Genomic DNA, 20,863 nt, shown 5'->3' on the forward strand with positions numbered 1-20,863 from the left:
GTGGTTCTATTTCTGCCTCTTGCCTCTTGTCCTGTCACATGGGAMAACTGACAAGAGTTTGTTCCTGTCCCTTTGACACCCTCCCTTCATTTAGGTACTTACACACATTGATAAGATCCCCCCTCAGTCTTCTCTTCCCCAGGCTGAAGAGGCCCAGCTCTCACAGCCGTTCCTCGCAGGGCAGATGCTCCAGCCCTCTGATCATCGTTGTAGCCCTACGCTGGACCCTCTCCAGTAGCTCCATGTCTCTCTTGTCCTGGGGAGCCCAGAACTGGACACAGTACTCCAGATGAGGCCTCCCCAGGGCTGAGTAGAGGGACAGGATCCCCTCCCTTGACCTGCTGGCAACAGTCTTCCTAATGCACCCCAGGAGACCACTGGCCTGCTTGGCCACAAGGGCACTTTGCTGGCTCATGGTCAACTTGTCATCCACCAGCACTCCCAGGTCCTTCTCTGCAGAGTTGCTCTCCAGAAGGTCAGCCCCCAGCTTGTCCTGGTGCCTAGGGTTGTTTTTCCCTAGATGCAGGATCCTTCACTTGCCCTTGTTGAACCTCATGAGGTTCCTCTCTGCGCATCTCTCCAGCCTSTCCAGGTCTCTCTGAATGGCAGCACAGCCCTCTGGTGTATCAGCCACTCCTCTCAGCTTGGTATCATTGGAAAACTTGCTGAGGAGGCACTCCATCCCCTTTGATATAAGTGATATTGTAAGAGACAAAAATTATGCCGCTAATTCTAAGTATTGCCATGGAGAAGAATTTTGGCCATATATATAATTTCTGCCTCATTTTTAAAGCAAAGCATGAGTGGGCAGTGTGTATGCCAAAAGAGAAAAAATGCATATTCAGAGTAGAACTTTAGTGTCCATTTTTCATATGCTATAAACTGCTGAAGATCTTTAAGACATGGAGACAACAATGGGAAAGGATACGAATTAACAGGAAAACTTATGTTTTGTTGGTGATTAGGTTGAAAGACTTGACCATAAGCAAAAGCAGGTATTCATGTGTCCACTGTGTTAGTGGAAAGGATATCTCTGGGACGGAATGTAGAACCATTCAACAGCTTAGATTTATCATGTGCTTCTTGCAGCCTGAATTTTGCCAGTCAAGCTATGTGTCTGTTGGTGTTTTCCTACACAGACAGGTTCTTCTTCACCAAGGTTCTTCTGTCAGCACTGGTAGGGAGGTGCTAGTGTAGACTGTTTCCCATTATGTCTAATGTCTTTTCCCAAAGCAGTTTTTAATAAACTGTATATGAGATCTAACTGGTGCCTCCTGTGAAATAAAAATACATTTTGGAAACGAGGAGCTCCACTTTCCATTTCCTCGTGTTCTTGAGATGCAGTCAGTCTCTCCCTTATGAAAGTAGTATATTACACTAAAAAATCTTTCATCTCTCTGTATAGAGTAAACACCAAATGGTCTCCATTTATAAGCAAAGAAGGGTATTATTTATAAGAAATTCTCATCTTAGTACTGGACCTAAAAATATAGGCATATCTGCATAGATTGTAGTGGGATTAATTAAAGTTTTATTGTGAAAATAATCATATTTCATGAAATAATAAGGAATATCGTAAATGATCTTAATTTACATACCAGAAAGCAGTATAAATTGCAATCTTTTCCTTATTCTTGTGCTAAAGTAATTTTGTTTGAACTTTTGTGTAGCTTGCTGAACTTAGGCTTTTATTTCGTAGGCCAGGAATACTGAAAGACCTGAAGACAATGGGCTCAATTTCTCTGTTTATATTCTTTGTCACATTGCTGGTTTTGGGTAGACAGGTAAGATGCACAGTTCTTTTTATCTGCATTGGTGGACATAATGCCAGCCCCCCACTTCCTCAAATATTTTTTTTAGATTTTCTAACAGGCACTTTTCTTCCATTCTGCCCCATACCCTGGCAAAGGAGTGGTGGAAGCATCTCAAAAGTGATTTCCTCTATAGCCTTCAAATCTGTCTTTAAAATGCATCTCTGCAATAGCTGTGGTTGAGACTATGGGCGTTATATCGACAGAGTGCTGTGACTATTGCCTGTCATGCTGACCAATACTGTCTGACAGCCTCCAAGTGTGCTCCCATCTGCCTGCATCCATCTGCTGGCTCCCTGGTTGCTTAATTACAAGCTATTTTCTTCACAGTTATTACCATTTGATGCAGACACAGAAACAATGTAGCGTGCACATCAAATGTACCACATACTGAGGCCACAGTTGTGTTGAAATTATTAACCAATGGGAAACTACTCTTTTTATTAGCCAGTGGTGCATTTTCAATAGAAACTTGGTGTCTTATGTTCTACAGAGCTGAGGGCAGGTGCAAGGGCAATTCTCTCTCTAAATCCTCAGGCTTCTCCGTGGCTAAGTGCTGCAATCCCAACCCACTGTGCTGGCAAGCATGTAAGCTCAGGATATGGCTGTGAGGTAGGAGAGTCAATCCATGTGACATCTCATCAGCTGCCTGCAGCCCATTAGCTTGCGACCTTAAGCGGAACATCATGTCATACTGTCTCTAAACCACTCATTCATGTTAAAATTCTCCCAAAGTGTAAAAAACATAATTTAAATTCCCAAGCAGACTGTTCAGTTTGCTAGACACACACACACACACACACACACACACACACACACACACATACACACACACAAATCCTGTTTGGCAGCATTTGCAGTTTTTGCTGTAGGGAGAATGTTCTTCTTGAGGTCCAAACAAGCTTCTCCATCAGCCTTGCAACCAGTACCTTGTTAGAGTTTGCTCATTTGGTGAAAGTAGCAGAAAGTGGGACACAGCTACATCCAGCAGGAAACAGGGATAAATATCTCATCACAGCAGGTAAGAATCCTTAGTCCCTGAAACGTAAGTGTCAGATAAAGTGGATAGTGTGTGCAATGTTGATTTAAAAAAAAAAAAAAAGAAAAAAAAGGAGGAGGAGGAACATCATAGGAGGAACATCATCATCACTAAACAAAGAGAGTGTTCCTTGTGGGTAGATCAGGGTTCAGTTATGTCAACAAGAAACTATTTTGCATGGTACAACAGTTTGAGTGTGTTGTTCTCTGACTGTCACAGTGCTTGAAAAATGATCATCTAATGGCAGAAATCTTGTTTTCAGGGCTTTAGGTCTAGATCTTTGTCAGAATTCTGCATGTGTGTGAATTTTTTGTCTGTTGGCTTTAATTTTTCCACTAGTTTATTCTCTGCTAAAGAAGAGGGAGAAAAATCCTCTTGTGTTTATCAACATTTTCATGCTAAGTCTAAATAATAATTAGAAAATGTTTTGAACTAGTTTTAGTACAAACCTTACATAAGACCTGCCATTTTAGGTTTCCATTAGTGACACTGACTGGTAGCAAATGCTTAGGGACAAAATAGGGAAGGAGAAACAGCACCTGTGTAACATGACCATTCTGTGAAATGTTGTCACTGCAACATTTGTAGACACATTGTATTTTTCCTACATTCCACCTGTGAGCATTTCTGTGACAAAGTTTAACAACTACTAATTGCTCTTCCTTCTATTAGGATGTCTAATTCCTTTTAAATCCATTTTRTCTCCCTGATCTTCACAACACTGACTATGAATTTCACAATTTAATAAAATGAAGTGAGAAGCTGTCCATATTCTTCTTTGTTATTAAACTTTGTGCTTATTGCTTTCATTGAGTGACACTTGCAGAGCCAGCTCAAGGCTTTGCTTACACTTCTCAGCAGTGTAAGCAAAAAAAAACTCTGCTGCAGTAAGGAAAGACTGCTGGGAGATATCAGTGCAGGCTTTCWTGCTGGATATGCCTGTTCCTGCTACACTCACCTGTCTCTACCCTACTCCCACTGCAAGAGGAGGTCTCTCCTTCCCCTGTCTCCTTCCAGCAGATATCCTGATGTCCATTCCTGTTCCTCCTTCATTGCCAGGATCTATGCCAAGTCCATGCCCTAATCCTATTGTGAAAAGAGAATGGGGGAAATAGTAGTATTAGAAACAAGAAGGCTTTGTGCTGCTTCTGGTGCAGCCCATAGACTTGCCAGGAGGAGTCACGGCCACACAGACAAAATCTTCCCTCAAAGGCAAGAAGAACTAAAGGCTGGGAACAGGTGGCACCTTTTGCTGTGGCTTTGGCCCCACAGGCAGCCCTCTGCGCCTGTGGCTGCTGTCCAGATCTGCTAATTCTCCACTGGAGGTTCTTCTCAGCCCGACTTTTCAACTGATCATGACTTTTATAAAAGGGAAGGAGGACAAGACCTGCATTCACTGCTCAGGGAGTGGGCACACTGTGTATTTATGATACAGTAATGAAAAGCTGCTTTCTATTTGTTCTGCAGTCCTTTTCTAATAATTTCTAAAGTTGTATTCTAGGGTAGTCTAAGGGTATAAAGCAGGGAAAGACAGTATCTTTTCTACATCTTTTAGATCAGCTGTTTATATTGGAAAAACATACACAAGTTTGGGACGAACACTTCTTTTATTATTCCTATTGCCTCTTAAATTTTAGACAAACTTTCAACCTTTGCAAATTTATCATAAGGAGTAAAATTCCCTTACTCATAAAAGCACRGAGCTTTGACAAATCCTTACGCTACACTTCCATAGACATCTCCTCGTCAGGAGAGATGTTGAATTGTATTCATTCTATATGTTTTTCCCTAGATATTAGCACAACTTATCCCGAACATATTTATGCAAGACGGAGGAAACCAACATGGTGTTACTCACCAGTATCTACTTAGGCAAACAGAAATGTTCAGTGGAAGAATATTTTCACAAAAGGACAGCTCAGTCTCTGACATTGTAGTTCACATTCTAAGGGCACGTAAGCATGGGAACTAATGTTCATAGTCCTACTGGACAGCAAAATCATATATTTAGTAGAGATATTGTTTTTATGGCTAACTGCAGCCCTCATCTTATCATAGTTCTTGTTTAGCCTTTTCCTACCTCAGCACCTATCTTCTACTGAGAGTCGATCACATTTTTTTCTACTTTGCAGGTAGTATCATTGTTTTTGTCTTTTCTTCCCTTCTCTCTCTCTGTCTCTCAATACTTGATTATTTTAACAGTGTTAAACTAAGAATACTGCATAACTGTGATGATCTAATGGGAAGCCACCAATGAAAAAGGTGGTCTTTGTGCTTCCCTTGTACTGGCATCAGTGTCTCTCTGTCCCCAGAGTGAGTAACTGGAAAGTTAATAAAAAGTAAATAATTTCCCACAAGCCTAGCACTGTGTGCCTGCTCACAGGCCAGACAAGTGCTGATCTTGATGAAAGAAGGGAAAAAAAAAAAAAAGAAAAACCCTAATGGCTGACGACTGGTGATGGAGAGAGGGAGAGCAAGTATAGCATTACAGGTTATATCAGCAAACTTAACTCTCAGGATCAGCTAATACGTCAAGCTGCATAAAAAGTATTGCCACTAGAAAAAGTAGCCACTCACTCCTATCCTTCTACCTCCTCGTTTGTACTGGCACAGCTACTTGTGGAGCTGCCTAGTAGGCCTAAAATAAGGAAATGATCTGGCTTTTAAAATTAACCATGGGAAAACCATGGGAAAAGTTATCCTTTTAAGCCAGATGCTTCCTGATCTAGTTCTACTGTGTGGCTGTATTAACGTTTGTGCCAGAAGAATTAGCACAGGGTAAAAGTGAGCAGTCAGAAGTGAAACAGAGAAGGCAGAACTGCTGCTTTTTGATGGCCATACTAGCTTAGGGTAGCAAACGAAATGTTCCTAGAACCATTCCCTGCCACTGAGGTCACATTGCAGTCTGCATACATTCTTTCTTTTAAAATAGTCCTTCAAAAATAATATATTGAGAATGCTAGCTCTTGAACCCTGCCAGGGCAGTGCCTGGGAGAGTACAAACTGTCATTGGCCACACTGTGCAAGGGAGCGTACTAACATTTAAACACTATTGAGCATAAATCTCTGCTTCTACCCACTTTGACTTACCAGTATAGACATAGCCTGTGACTTTCTTTCTACTCTTGGCTAAAATTATTTGTAGCTTGATACTGTGCAGGCAGAATGAATTCTTTTTTTTCACCTCCACTGTGAAAACTGACTATTAGTACCCTCCATTCTGTTTTTTAATCAGCTTTTGTTCCATGAGAGGATCCTTCCTTCTTTTCTTAAATAATGTAGTGTTTTCAAGAGCCTCTTCTGAAAGAACTTAATGAAAATATATTGAAAAGTTCACGCCTGTTCACATGCCCATTGACTTCTTTGTAACAGTGGGGCACGTTTACAGAGGCAGCTTCGGCTTTTTCCCATTATACCTGCTTTAGTCTCATATCTAAATAACTGTTCCTTAGAACAGTTTCTTCCAAAGCTCCTGTGCTGCTGTTCTCAGTGTCACCCCAAGTTCTTGCCTGAATGTTTGTATTACATCCTTTGCGTTAGTCTATTTTCTGACACTGTGGCCAGTTTGTATAGTAAGGCTGCTCACCACAACCTTCAGACCAGCAGCTTCTCATTTCAGTTATTTTAAAGCTGATGACTTCTTGCTGATCAATTTATTAATGTGCTCTGAGACACCTTCTGCTGACACTCCAATGGAGACACTCCATTTTGAGACCATTTCTCAGATTCGCTGCCTGTAAGGAATGGCTGTGAGGTGGAATCTCCTTAGTTTCCTAATCTAAATTAAAACTTATGTTTAATTTCTCTGCAGTGGTCTTATCTGCTTGAGTCATCTCCTATAGCTTTGGCCCTTCACTGAATCCCACAGGATTCATCTCAAATATCTCTAGACATCTATGTCATAGCCCTCATGAACCACTTACCTTGACTTTCTGTCTAGTCAGTGATGAGAATTAGTTCATCTCACTCTGAGGCAAATGTCAAAAATAGACCAGATTAGTGTCCCACTAGAATTTAAATAGCTAAATTTAAATAGCTAAGAATACAGCTAAATTCATCTCTGTGCAATCAGGCAATAAGAAGTGAATAAATTCTTGTTACACTTAACTGCTTTTGCCCAGAAACAAATTACCACTGATAGAAACCGCTGGGTTGAATTGCCTTGCACAGATGCACAGTACACTCCTGTCCCGGAGGAAGCCAATTGCTTGGTGGTGCCTGCAGGAATTCAGTGTCCTTCATGCCTCACTTGATGGTCCACTGTGCCCACCAGCTGAGAAGTGCTGTTGAGGGATGTAGTGATTATATTAGTGAAGAAGGCAACTTTTGTATCTCAAGGGTACTGCGCCTGCTGGTGTCCCTTGCTRAGTATGAGGGTCATTTTGGCGTATTTTCATTCAGATATGTCGAAAGGGTTCTGTAGCTAACATTTGAAATAGGGAGCAATATTCGTTTTCATATGCGTGTAAGACTTGAAAGTTTGAATGGTATCTTTAATGGCATATATATGCCACATATACATATATATGTATATTTAAATTGGGATACATCATACAAACAATAAAAATGCCATTTAAGTTAATGTTTAATGAGGTGGTAATTTGTTTTTTTTAAAGTCATGGGCATTTTGAAATATGATACTTCGGCATTTGCAATTTCAAAGCTAATTTGTTGAGTATATTGTGATGCATGATTCCCAAGTTCTTTTTGTCATATTTTTGTGACAGCCTAAATTTAACTCAATAAATAAGAGTAAATAAATTATGTTCAATATTATCTCTTGAAGAAGAGAACAGCTTATCTAACATTTTTTCTTTTCACTACAAATATGATACAATGTACAAATACCCAATTTCAGTTTTATTTCAGGCATTCAATTTATTTTTGAGAAATATACCAAGAATTTTGACATCCCAGGTTTTTACTGGACTTCTGCATGAATGTAGTTGGTGGCCTTTACCTTTATCCTTTATGTGGAGAACTTGGATAGAGTAGCCTATTTGTTTATTCTTAGTAAACTGACACTTGTTAAATATATTTGCAAGAAGGAGTTGAAAGAATATAAATACTTCTCTCACTTGAAATATAAAAGACATTCTTAAAAAATGGCTGCATGCATTTTACATTGTATAGTCAGTTTTGAGAAAAAGCTGTTCATGACCTAAATCTTTATAGGAGGGTAAACTGCCATTTGATATATGACTGATGACAGAATGCAACAGTAAAATCCTGTTTCCAAGTTCCTGCAGAAGCCTGTTTTCAGGTTCTCTGTTCCTTCCTGTTCCTTCATGTCTCTGCACATATTTAAGTCCCTGCCCACTCTTCATTTGCTTATAATCTGTAAATATCCTGTCGTAACAGGTAAATACTTCAAAATTTTCAACTTTTTCACTTATTCAATAAGACAAGTCAAATCTTTAGGGTGCAGAATCATGCATTACAAGATGCTAAGACTCATTTCACCTTCAAAAGAATATTATTTTTATGTTGGAAAAGCCAGAATATTTCTTTTGTAGTGCATTTAAGGTCTGAATCCTCTCTGTACTAGTATATATATCAGCACAAGAATCATTCATCACTAAGGATTTAATGGTGTGGGTGATTGTTTTTGTAATTAAAATATTTAAACAATATCCAGCCTTAATCAACTAATTTAAAGGCAGCTTGATTAGACTTGTTTCTATGCATTTAGCATATGGTTTCCTTATTATTATTTTTTTATCTTGCAATTTGTTGGCAGGTACATTCTTCACTTGACCAGTTTTTACCTTCATTGCTTTTTAAAAGATTTTAAAATTATTTTATTATGATCTCAGTGCAACTTACTACTCTCTCTTTGTCTCTCTGTGATCTCAACAAGTTATCTATGGTAGAGCTGCAATAGTAACCTTCCAGTGAGAAGGACAACCTTTGTTCTTGGCGTGAACAACTATTGACTGCTAAGAATAGCAAAAAGCATTTGTAGGTTTATATAAAGTAAGATTGTCATCATAATTATGTTCTTCTGGTCAATAACTTAGTCTTCACTGAGGCCTCAGGATAGCATTAAACCACTGGGCTCCATTGAAATGGATGTTGATTTATATCAGGTCAAATGAGATAGTCAAGCCAGGGAAGTCTTTGATGTTGAAATAATGCCCTGGAATTTAACACAAAACATTAACAATATAGAAAAAGAGATACAGGGAGCTCCACAAAAGAATGCAGTTTTATACATTTGTAAACATCTTATTTAATGAAATTGGAGCTCCAAAAATGCTGATATTCCAGTAATATTATGCATTTCCTACATACTTACAGGTATTATTATTGCTGGTTCTGAAACTTTTATGAAAGCAAAGAGAAGGAGAGGATAAATGATTAATATTTTTAAGCAGTGTAAAATGAAAAAGTATACCTGCCTGGACAATTTTTGATAATCTTAAAAAAAAATTCAGTTTAATAATGTCTCTTATTATTCTAAAAGCATTGATGCTTTCAGCATGTCCATACTCAAAGGAGAAAGTATGCATTGTGTTAAATTGAAGGCATTTAATATCAGTAAAATGCTTTTTCTTGTACTACTCCTTTCTTACAAGGCTGATTACATGACATATGGTAAAGCTGGTAAAAGTTAGGGTCTTCTTGAAATGTTCATTGTTGTAATAGAAATACTACATTTTAGATAAATGTCATATTATGTTACAGAWCTGTAAAATGTTTCCATAATGGATTTGAATTTTGAAATGAATTCTACCAAAGCCTGAGAGTAAATAAACAAACCTTCCATTGCTTAAGAGCACTTTGCGTCCTTTTTTTTTTCCCCATGCCCCAAGTTTGGGCCTTGTAATTTTGATGAAGTCTATGCCACAGCTTGTGCTTCCAGTCTGATTTCTATTGGATCTGGAATTGTACTCGAGTGGCTAAATAGGTAAGGGGAAGCCCAACAATAGCCTTTAGGGGAGATGTACTGTGCTTATTTTGTCTCTTAAAACTGTACTCCAGCAGGACAAGATGCCTATTGTTTCTTTACCTCTGTGTCCTCTTGTAACAGAATGAATATTACTGTAGGTTAGACTTCTTGTGGAAGAACAAGTTCAAAAAAGAGCGAGAGGAAATTGAAACCATGGAGAATCTTAATCGGGTGCTGCTGGAGAACGTGCTTCCAGCCCACGTAGCTGAACACTTCCTGGCAAGAAACCTGAAGAATGAGGTCAGCCAACTCTATATATCCTCTGTTTTGTAGGCAAGCTGCATGTCCTGGAAATACCTCCTAGTGCTTGTTTGAACAATGGAATACAGTGAGATCATAGATACACCAGAGGGCTGTGCTGCCATTCAGAGAGACCWGGACAGGCTGGAGAGATGCGCAGAGAGGAACCTCATGAGGTTCAACAAGGGCAAGTGCAGGATCCTGCATCTAGGGAAAAACAACCCTAGGCACCAGGACAAGCTGGGGGCTGACCTTCTGGAGAGCAACTCTGCAGAGAAGGACCTGGGAGTGCTGGTGGATGACAAGTTGACCATGAGCCAGCAAAGTGCCCTTGTGGCCAAGCAGGCCAGTGGTCTCCTGGGGTGCATTAGGAAGACTGTTGCCAGCAGGTCAAGGGAGAGGATCCTGCCCCTCTGCTCAGCCCTGGKGAGGCCTCATCTGGAGTACTGTGTCCAGTTCTGGGCTCCCCAGGACAAGAGAGACATGGAGCTACTGGAGAGGGTCCAGTGTAGGGCTACAACAATGATCAGAGGGCTGGAGCAYCTGCCCTGYGAGGAACGGCTGTGAGAGCTGGGCCTCTTCAGCCAGGGGAAGAGAAGACTGAGGGGGGATCTTATCAATGTGTATAAGTACCTGAATGAAGGGAGGGTGTCAAAGGGACAGGAACAAACTCTTGTCAGTTKTCCCATGTGACAGGACAAGAGGCAAGAGGCAGAAATAGAACCACAGSAAGTTCTGCCTGAACGTGAGGGGGAATTTCTTCCCTGTGAGAGTGACAGAGCACTGGACCAGGTTGCCCAGAGAGGTTGTGGAGTCTCCTTCTCTGGAGACATTCAAGGCCCACCTGGATGCAACCCTGTCTACCATGCTCTAGGTGACCCTGCTTGAGCAGGGATGTTGGACTAGATGATCTCCAGAGGTCCCTCCCAACCTTACTGATGCTATGATTCTATGATTTACATTTGTTTTCATTCCCCTTTACCTATATGAAAGGCTTGTTTTACAGCCCTAAGTGCACCTTAGCAGCTTGAAGACAAAAATGTGAAATTATTTTAAGTGTTAATGTAATTTGCTTTTGGGAGGAGGGAAAAACAGAGAGAAGAAGAAGAGAATGGTTGAATGAACCATTAAAATATTTTAAATTTAAATTGTGTATATCCAGATACTTTTTCCTTGGTAATCAAATTTGAGCTGCATCCAGGTTCTGAATTTGCTTTTGGGGACAGGAGACCTCGCTTATTGAAGGAAAATTTGCCAATTCCCTGAAGCAGAGGCTATGTTAATTTTAGAACAGGTTCCCTAGCACTGAAATACCTATTTACTCTCTGCTTGTGCACCTATTATGAGCACCAGAGAAGTCAACTGGGACACCCCTGCTGGCTTTGGTGGAAAGTAGATCTGCTTTTAATATCACTTTATAGTTTAATAAGGCAAAGAAGAATGAAAAAAAAAAACATGTAGAGAGAGTGGCAGTTGCTAAAGATCTGGAAGGGAGTAGTTTGAATTACTCATATGTATAGAGCAATTATCCAGATTGTTCAGAAATGACAAAAGAGGGGAAAGGGCAAATTTGGGGATTTATTTCTGAGCACCTGAGTCGAAAGGAGCAATGTTTTCTCTTTCACTTTGTTTTACATTAAGCCGCACTATAAAGTTCTTTATAACAATACTTTAGCACTACCTTTATTTGGTAGCTAATGTCAAATAAAAACTGCTGTGGGACTCCTGTGAATCCAGAAAAGGCACTGGCTGAAAGCCTGGTTTGCCCAGCTCAAATTATCATTCCAAGCATTAAACACAGCAAATCATCAAGAGACCTGCTTTCTCATTTATGTGCTCTTGCATCGCAGCTCCCCAGTAGAGCAGTACCATCTGCTCACCTTTTTATTGGCAGTTGAATTTATATGCTCACCTCTCTAGATTCCTAGGTTGGAATGAGCTTTAGTAAATTTACTGAAGATCAGAAATTGCAATGTGCTGAGCTCTCCACTCTATCCTGTCAACCAAAGTAAGAATAATTTGATACGGTTTTAGTGGCATTCCTTTTTTTTTAAAAAAAAGCTTGAGTTGTTTCTTTGTTTTGTTTATCTTTAAATACAGTTTTCAAAGAGGCAAGGATCTTTCAGTCCTTGGAAATGCTCAGGAATATGAACATCTATCATGTTTTCAGATTTGTTTCAATGTCACTAAGGATGTGTTGAGTCTTTAAAAACATTTTGCATGTGTATATGTGGCTTCACCGAAAATTATGTTAAAACAGGACTGATGAAACCTCTGTTTGCTCTCTGTAAATATTTTAGATGAATCAGATACTAACTTGAAATTTGTGTGTCTGTCTCCTACTAAGGAGTAGCAAACATTCATRTTAATACGATTTTACAGGTATTCAATGTCTGCTAAATTTAATTTGGTGGATGAACAGTCTCTTTCAGAATACTGTTTTCTTAGAATTTTATGCATGCATGCAACTGTATGAAAGAAAGGGAAGAAAATGTATAGTGTTGAAGTATTGGCAGGAAGAGTAAAAGGGGAAAAAATCGGTGGATGAATGCTAAGTGAGAGTAGTGAGACTACCCTTTTAAAAGACCAAGAAGGTTCTTTTCATAGCAGGACACATCACTGACTGGTGCTGATATAGTAAAAGCAAAAATGCTTCAGACCAAGTAGTCATAAAGGTTTATTTGCTTTATCAGAACCCCCAGAATTGTGTTTCTTCTTGTAATCTGCATTTTGGGTACCAAACCAGACAAGAAAGAGAGAAAAATTAACAACAAATATTACATGAAAAACAGGAAACAGGGCTAGGATTAAATATGTTCTCTTCACCTGGCTTGCACACTCTTTTCTTATATGTTGTTAGTATCCAGATCCGCTATTACTGAAGAGCAGTCAGCAATATTTGTGCTGAGAGTGACTTGCAGGCACATTACAGAGTTGAGTACCTACAAGAGGAATCCTGCTGCATTAGCTGTGGAACCAGCACCTTATCTAGAGCAGAAGTTCTGTCCCAGAGTAGTGGGACCAGTTTCCCTCCTGCATCCCCCGAAGATCTCCAGGCACTGGAGAAGAAGAGGACGTAGGAGACAGTAACGAAAGCCAACCAGCAGAGATTCAGAGGTTATGAAAGGCAAAAAAAGAGTACCAACTGCAGAAGGGAGGATGATTTTATTTTTGGTGAAAAAAAAATCCATTCCTTCCTTCACCATCTCTTACTTGTATCTCTCTGATCTTTAGTGAGTAAATCCCATCTCCCTCCCTATCCTTTACAGATACTGGAAAAGAACACAGCTGCTCTCCGAGGCTGGTAGAAATAAAAATGCAAACTTGTTCAATAGCTTGTATTCTAAGTTAAAAAAGAGACAGAGAGGTGGAACACAGGGAAATTGTTGCTGTTGCATTTAACTTTCAGATTAAACATTTTTGAGAGTGCCATTTCAAGAGAAATAGTCATAGGAAAATTAAGACACCTGATTGCTACAGGCTTTATTATATGGATGATCAAAATAAATTAACCAGCTGGGAATACTCGAGATATAAACGGCATCACTTGTTCTTTCTATGCTGGTACTACACTACACAGCATTAGAAGGGATAGATATTGCCCCAGTGTTAAAGAGGAAGGAAGAGACATGTAGACACAGTTGTTAGCTTCAGCTCACAACAGGTGTTCATATCCAAATTTGTTGATTTATTTTTGAGGTGGAAGAAAGGAAGGAGTAATAACACCAGTCTATAGAGAAGGGAACTTTGTACCTGGAAGTGTAGCAGTCAGGTACCTGTCCCTTTCCCATAGGTTGTTTGGCCCATACTGGATGGACAGCCAATGGCATGAAGAATATTGATCCTCCCTGTGCCACAAAAACAGTTTTATTTGGACCTCTGCTCCTGTCTCTTGTTTAGTCTCATTCTCTCCCTTATGACAGTGCATGGTGCCAGCTGCAATGGTTTCTTCTAGGCAGCATTTCCATTGTGAGGGAAGACAGCAAACACCCTTCCTAATAGCTAATGCCACCTTGGCTCCATGTTTGCTGTGTATAGGACATCCGACTCTTCTTCACATCCATCAGCAGCCCCATCAGGTTAACTGTGGGGCTCGGGCCCCACAGGATCTGACTCTAGATACTAAGTAGATGTTCAAGGGCAACTAATGTTGCTATTCATCCTTTGCACTTTTGCCCATAAATTTAAAGCCGTATTAAACTTCTGGAAATGCTTTCTATAGACTTCCTAGCTACTCATTTTTTCTGGTTATGCACATAGGCATTCGGGGTTTTAACCTGTTAAGCTTTCACCTTGAACAGCACTGAGTCATACAAGCTTTATATATTCTTATATAAATGTATTTCCTTATTCTACTTTCAAATGTCCTTTTTATCTTCTGGCTCCTGTATTATGAGTGCCTTTCTACCATCTCTGCTTCATGTTATTCAATAATATGTATACCTTTGTCACATCTCTGCAGCACTGCATAAATTGGTCTCCTTTTCCTGTCAAGGTTCAGTTATAGATTATAGCATCTAACAGGCCTGTAGTCTTAACTTGAATTTATATTCTGAAATATACCTCTACCTGGATAGAATATATATTGGTGTTTACATTCCATGTGCTATTTCAGATATAGCTTTGCCTCAGTATTACTGCCTAAATTTTGTCTTTTTCGTGAACTTTACAGCCAGTATCTCATCAGTAAGGTAAATCTGTCATGTTTTCCCTTTACAAGGTGCAAAATCAGGAGGATTCAGAAAAGTAAATTAAACAGAAGACTGCTATCTAATGTTTATGTAGTGAATTAATAGAATGATTAAGAGAATCTAGCACAATAGCACTGTGTATTAATATTAATGATAACATTACTATTAATTTGGCTTGGATTTTTCAAGGTAGTAGGAAGATGAACAAAAAACTCTTTTTGAAAGGCTATATCACTGATGTATGCAACTTGATTATCTTGTCAGCTCAAGTTTCAAAAATGTGCAATAATGCATTTTTCGAGTATTAATTACCTAGATTCTGCTGTAAATACTCTTATTTCTCCTTCAGCCTTTTACATAACAAATTGAATTTCTCCTTCCACACTACTTCCGTATTTTTGTGCAGTCTTTCACCTATTTTTGTAATCAGCACCATGGGCAGCCTGAATTCTTTAACCCCAAACTGCAATCAAGTTATAGCAACGGTGATAGGAATAGAAAGAAAACTGAAATAACCACAGAACATGATCTCTGTGCCTGTTCTCCTGACATGGTTGTGAAGAGCAGTCAGCATGTCAAACCTTAACTTTTGAGTGTATTTATACTGCAAACATTACTGTAGCTTCAGTGTAGACATACCTGAGGTCATTTGAAATTGGTAGATGTGAAGCAAAATGCAGGCTGTAAATGCTAAATATTTGAGGAGCGAGACCATGCAGAGTCCCTTGTTTCTGCAGCTAGATTTCTACTGCTCCACTTTAATTTCAAGCTAGTTTAAGTATGTCTGCAGCAAGCATTGGGAAGGCAGCAGCCAGTGCATGACAATGTGGTTTTGCAGAGAGTGGACTTGGTTTTAAGTATGGGAGACTGGAGTAAAAAGAGATAATTTGGGGTCTGAGCTCCTGAACTGCTTAGAGTCAGAGTCATCCTATATAATTTCAGGCACTCCTCTTAAGTGCCTGCATTAGGAAAAAATGATTTCTTCAACCATTTTCTATAACTGATTGAGAGACAAAAGCACTTTCAGAGATGATTTGCCTATCTGATGTTAAAGTGACCTTCCAAATGTACCTGTCTGTTGCAGTCAAAATACAGAATGCATAGGATGACTCTGCTCTCAAATGAAATACTTCAGTCAGGTACTTAAACATGACTTGAGTTGATGGCAGCCAGTCAAACGGTTCACCTCTCCCCCATTTGATTATTTTATTTTATAGATTAAATTTATTTTTTAAAAATACACCACAGTAGGAAATATAAAAAATTAACCAGATGTTTATGGAAATGGATCAAATAGGTGGCAGAAAAACAGTATCACAGTGTTGTTTCTTTATGAAAAATTCTCTAGGGAGGAGGATACTGGAAAGTCAGAAGTCCTTTGAAGTTTAGTGGTCATCTGACAGTGAATTCCTTGGCTTTTTCGGACTTGTGGGTTGCTTGCACATTTTGTTTAGTAACTTCATTTGCGTAAGCAGGCTGATTTGAAATGATGCTGCTTTTATATACATGGCTATAAGTCGGATACCACAGACAAGCGAGCACATTACCAGCTCAGCTTTAACAATATAAGGAGAAGCAGTGAATTGCAGCAGTATATTCCATCCCCACTGCACAGAAGCACACTAGAGCTTAAATGACATGCTGCATATGTACTGCCTATACATAATTTGTCTGTCTGCCATTATTTTCATGTTTGTAGAGGTACATCCCACACACCTGATCTGAGAAGGAAGTGGCTTAGAGTAGAGAAGAGGCAGTCAACAGTTTTCCCATAGTTCTGCTATTTTTCAGTTAGGCATCAGAGATTTACTATGTCTGTACACATACTTTATGAATTATACCTTAAAAAGAGAAAAAATGTTGTGCAAATGAAACTACAAGAAAAGCTTGGATAAATAGAAAGGGAAGCAATATCTGATGCTTCTTGAAACCACAGATCAAATCCTGTTCACTTTATTCACGTGAGTATTGAAATCCATGCTCTACTCAGATAAATAGAGTATTTGACTTTACAGTAGCCAACAGCATCTTATTTTCTGTAATTGACTTTATGTAAGGATATCAATATACCATTTTAAAAATATTTTTGTTATAAGTATCCTTTGTTTCCTCTGTTTCAGGATATAGATTTATCTTGAGAGGAAGGATATTTTAATGATAAAGGTTTGCCAAATTTTGGTTCAGGGAACTTCTTTTCCTTCGCCTCAGCTCCTTATTATGAAAAACACATGACTATTATTTTGCCCTATTTGGTATCTTGTCGGTTTAGATTGGAAATTATCAGGAATGTGTCATATTATGCATTTGCTCTGCACTGAGGTTGTGATTTTGCTTCAGTTGCCTAGTCATTACAGTAACACAAATAGCTAATAACAATTTAGAGATTGTTTTGCAAAATATAGTCCCAGATGTGCAAAACAGACCAATTTCTCTATGTGGGAAGCTTCAGAAATAGGCCCTATCTAACAAATGTTCATTGAGCTAATGTCAAAGAGAAAAAAGAGGTAACTAAATAACTGCAAATATTTGCAGATTTTTATGTTAAATCTGTCAACAGGTAGGTTTATATGTTATTCAAAAGCCAATAAATGCAACTATACACAAAAAATACTACAACCTAGTATTAGGGCTTTCCATCTACTGCACAGTCTCCCTTTTAAGAGCCAGGACACTGCATTGTTAAGGAAACTTATTTAGAGCTGGGTATGGTGGATGTTTTACTTTATTCCTTTTTTCTTTTGGACAGGATCTATATCATCAGTCATATGACTGTGTCTGTGTCATGTTTGCCTCTATACCGGATTTCAAAGAATTTTACACAGAATCTGATGTAAATAAGGAAGGCTTGGAATGTCTCAGGCTGCTAAATGAAATCATTGCTGACTTTGACGATGTATGTACTTCTAACAACAATCAACATACAGGTTCAATCTTAATAACCCAGGGTATGCAAAAGTGAGCATGCCTTGACAACAATCTTCAAAGAGCTGTCAGGAAAGACGGTTCATGGGCCTAGTCATGTGGAAATTGCTTATAGGTAATTTTAAAGGAAAAGGGACTTACATGAGATAAATCAGATACCAATCTGAGATCATACTCAATTGCTTTTAATTGTCTACAGTGAGAATCCTACGCATATAACCAACAGAGAAATTTGGTCTTTTAGCTACATTTATGAGACAGTCATATGTCATATATTAACTATAGTTTCCAAAGACTAGCGCCTAAAGTCAGGTACCTAAATCTACGTCCCTTAAAATTTTACAGCTTCATGTCATACCTGATCCGTGCTGGTTTGATTTTACAGCATGTTGATCAGTTGGTATATAAGCAACTCCTAGAAATGGATAGGTTTTCATGTCCCATTCTCCGAAGTTACAAGCAAGTGCAGAGTTATGACTACTGATGGACTGTGGAAAAGGTAGCACTAAAAGTCTCACTGAGAACAAGATTTGTTTTGAAGAAAATAATTAGTGATGAAGATATCAGAAAAAAAGTATTAAGATCATGTTACGGCTCAGCAAAGGCTGGATTTACAGGTCTGCAGCCACAGGAGGAATTTTAGCAGAAAGAAAACCCGTTTGGACAACTTTGAATTGTTCAAAGCAACGTGGGGCATGAACAAAAATCCTTACAGTCTCATTGTCATTGTTTAAATGATTACTGTAAGCTTACATAAAGCTTAGCTCTTAGCTTAGCTCTTGGCTCACATGGTGACTCAGTTCCAATGCCAAATGAGTGTGCGAAGCCCATTGATTTTAAACAGCTCTATATACGATAAGGGAGAATTTAATCTCATTACTATAAATGTAGGTCATTTATAATAAAAAGAGTATTTTAACAGACATGAATGCCCTTTTTCTGTGGGCTATATCCATTGTTTTATCCATCCTGAAGTCCTTCATCCCCCATATAATTCGTGAAGTCATTTGGGGTCTAGTAAAAGACTATTAGAAGAATTGATGCTCTAAATGCTGTTAGAGTACCAAGCTACAAAAGTCTGCTGATGTGAATGATAGAATAACCATTCTTGTTTTCCAGTTATTGTCTAAGCCAAAGTTCAGTGGAGTTGAAAAGATAAAAACCATTGGAAGCACTTACATGGCAGCAACAGGACTGAGTGCAACACCCAACCAAGAACAGTGTCAGGTACAGGAAAAGGTTCCTGCTCTGTAAAAATCATGTTTAAGTGAAGCCTGAAATTCTACTCATTAAATTAAAGTGAACTATGTATAACATTGTGACATAATTGTATTATACTGGATAAGTGTGTACTTTTGTTCAGCAGTCTCTGTGAATTATTGTTCTTCATGCTGCAGATCAAAAATGCCACCTTTGTGCATTTAGACTTTACTAAGTCTAAATATGGCCTTTTACTCTAAATATAACACTGTATGTCATTGCTACATGTTGCAGCAGAAGTAATTGGGTTTATAGAGTCTACAAAAGACTGCAAGGACTGCTATTTTCTGATGTAAGTTAGGGTAGCTGTATTAGCTGAATGCTTACAGAACAGTCAGCATGGAAAGCAGGTTCCTTTGTCTCTGTTTTATTTTATAGGGTAAGACTAGGAACTTGTAGCTGGTAGAAATGAAGTTCAGAGAAGTAATTCGTAGCTTTTAAGCAAAAGCCATGATCTTCAGAGTACTACTGGTTAGTAACAGAGAGACAGCAATTATGAATCAACACATTTTTTGCGTAGGATTAAAGTGCTCCTGCCAAACTCATGTTCCTTCTAGGCAGAAGCAATTAACACCTGAGCTATAGACCTTACAAATACAGAGAACATAAAGGAATAATTTAAATTAGCTCTGACATTTGATACAGGGAGGTAAAGGGAATGAAGGAAATGCTGCACTGTAGATTGGAGACTCAAAGATATACAGGAGCTCTCAACTACAACTAAATTRAATCTATCTTTTGAGTTATTTCCAGAAACTGAGGCTCAAGAGACCGAAGTTTTAGTGGGTTTTCCTTTGGTGGTTTTTGAATAGAAGTCCACCCAAACTTAGAGACCGGATGCTCAAAGATCCATGGATATAACAAATGTGTATATTTGGCAGCCTCTCATCTGTTTCTCCAGCCCAGCTTGGGCAAGGCTGCAGCCGATATAGCCATGCTCAAACTCACTTGAAACTGCAAATTACTAAGAGTATAAGTATTATCCTACAGGGCTCAGCCTCAGCCTAGGCATTAATACCTGCTTAAACCCTAAGTAAATAGCCAGGTAGCTAATAACACTGAACTCTAATTATGCTATATCAGGACCAGTAGTAGCTCAGGCAGTAGGCAGTGCTGACACATGCTTTACAGCTATTCAACATTTTCTGTGCACCTTACTGTTTCCAGCCTGCAGCTGAGGTCAGCTGTGGTGCACTTGCTAGAATTTCCTGATTGCACTTTCCACAAAAATGTATTTTCATCCCCTTGCATTTGGAGATCTTATGAAAAGGAACATGTGAGAAACAGGTTCAGTTATGCAGGCAGATGATAATCTGTGCATTCAGTTAATTGTATTTTCTATACTCTGCTATGGCCAGTACTTTGTGATATCCATTTCATCAGCTAAGAACACATTATTATTGGGCCTATTATTACTACATATATACAATCTGTTTCTCCAGACAGCTACTTAGCAAGTTTTTAAACAGGAAAGTATTAGAAGAAAGGCAAAGCACAATTCCTTCTTTGAAAGTCATTTACATGAACAGTACTCCATGAATTGTAAAAAAATCTGTACTGTAGCAAATGACACTAGATCATTTGTATTTATTAAAAAAAAGATATAAATTAGGTTTTAGATTTTCATCAATTTGTTTAAGAATATATGTTCAGATAGAAGCCATAAGTCATCTGGCCATACAAATGTACCTGTTTTAGCATATGTATTAGTATAATTTACAGCCAGCCAGAAGGAAGAGAGAGTCTAAACCATGCTTGATGTTTGTCTTGATCGACACTCAGTTCAGCTCAGTGACTTCTGTTCTAGAGTGGGGGAGGAAATCCTATTCATGGCACATCAATTTCCTGGCCATCACCCCAGTGCTCACGACCGATGTCCACCCTTATGCTCTCCACTCAGACATATTCTTTGTCAGTGGTACAGAAACTATAATGAAGTTTAAGGAAA

At 38.8% G+C, this 20,863-nt stretch overlaps 1 protein-coding gene across 1 annotated transcript in view; it reads left to right on the top strand.

The window, feature by feature from the left end:
* Positions 1-20,863, top strand: part of ADCY2 (adenylate cyclase 2) — a 38,977-nt gene that overhangs the window by 12,006 nt on the left and 6,108 nt on the right. Inside the window, exons 4-7 of the mRNA XM_085307057.1 lie at positions 1,700-1,784; positions 9,884-10,042; positions 17,480-17,626; positions 18,775-18,882. Coding sequence (XP_085163183.1) covers positions 1,700-1,784; positions 9,884-10,042; positions 17,480-17,626; positions 18,775-18,882 — 499 coding nt within the window. The remainder of the gene's footprint in view (positions 1-1,699; positions 1,785-9,883; positions 10,043-17,479; positions 17,627-18,774; positions 18,883-20,863) is intronic.

Source organism: Rhea americana, unplaced genomic scaffold (genome assembly GCF_003343005.1).
Source record: "Rhea americana isolate MKP2758 unplaced genomic scaffold, rheAme1 scaffold_251, whole genome shotgun sequence".
NCBI classification, from domain to species: domain Eukaryota; kingdom Metazoa; phylum Chordata; class Aves; order Rheiformes; family Rheidae; genus Rhea; species Rhea americana.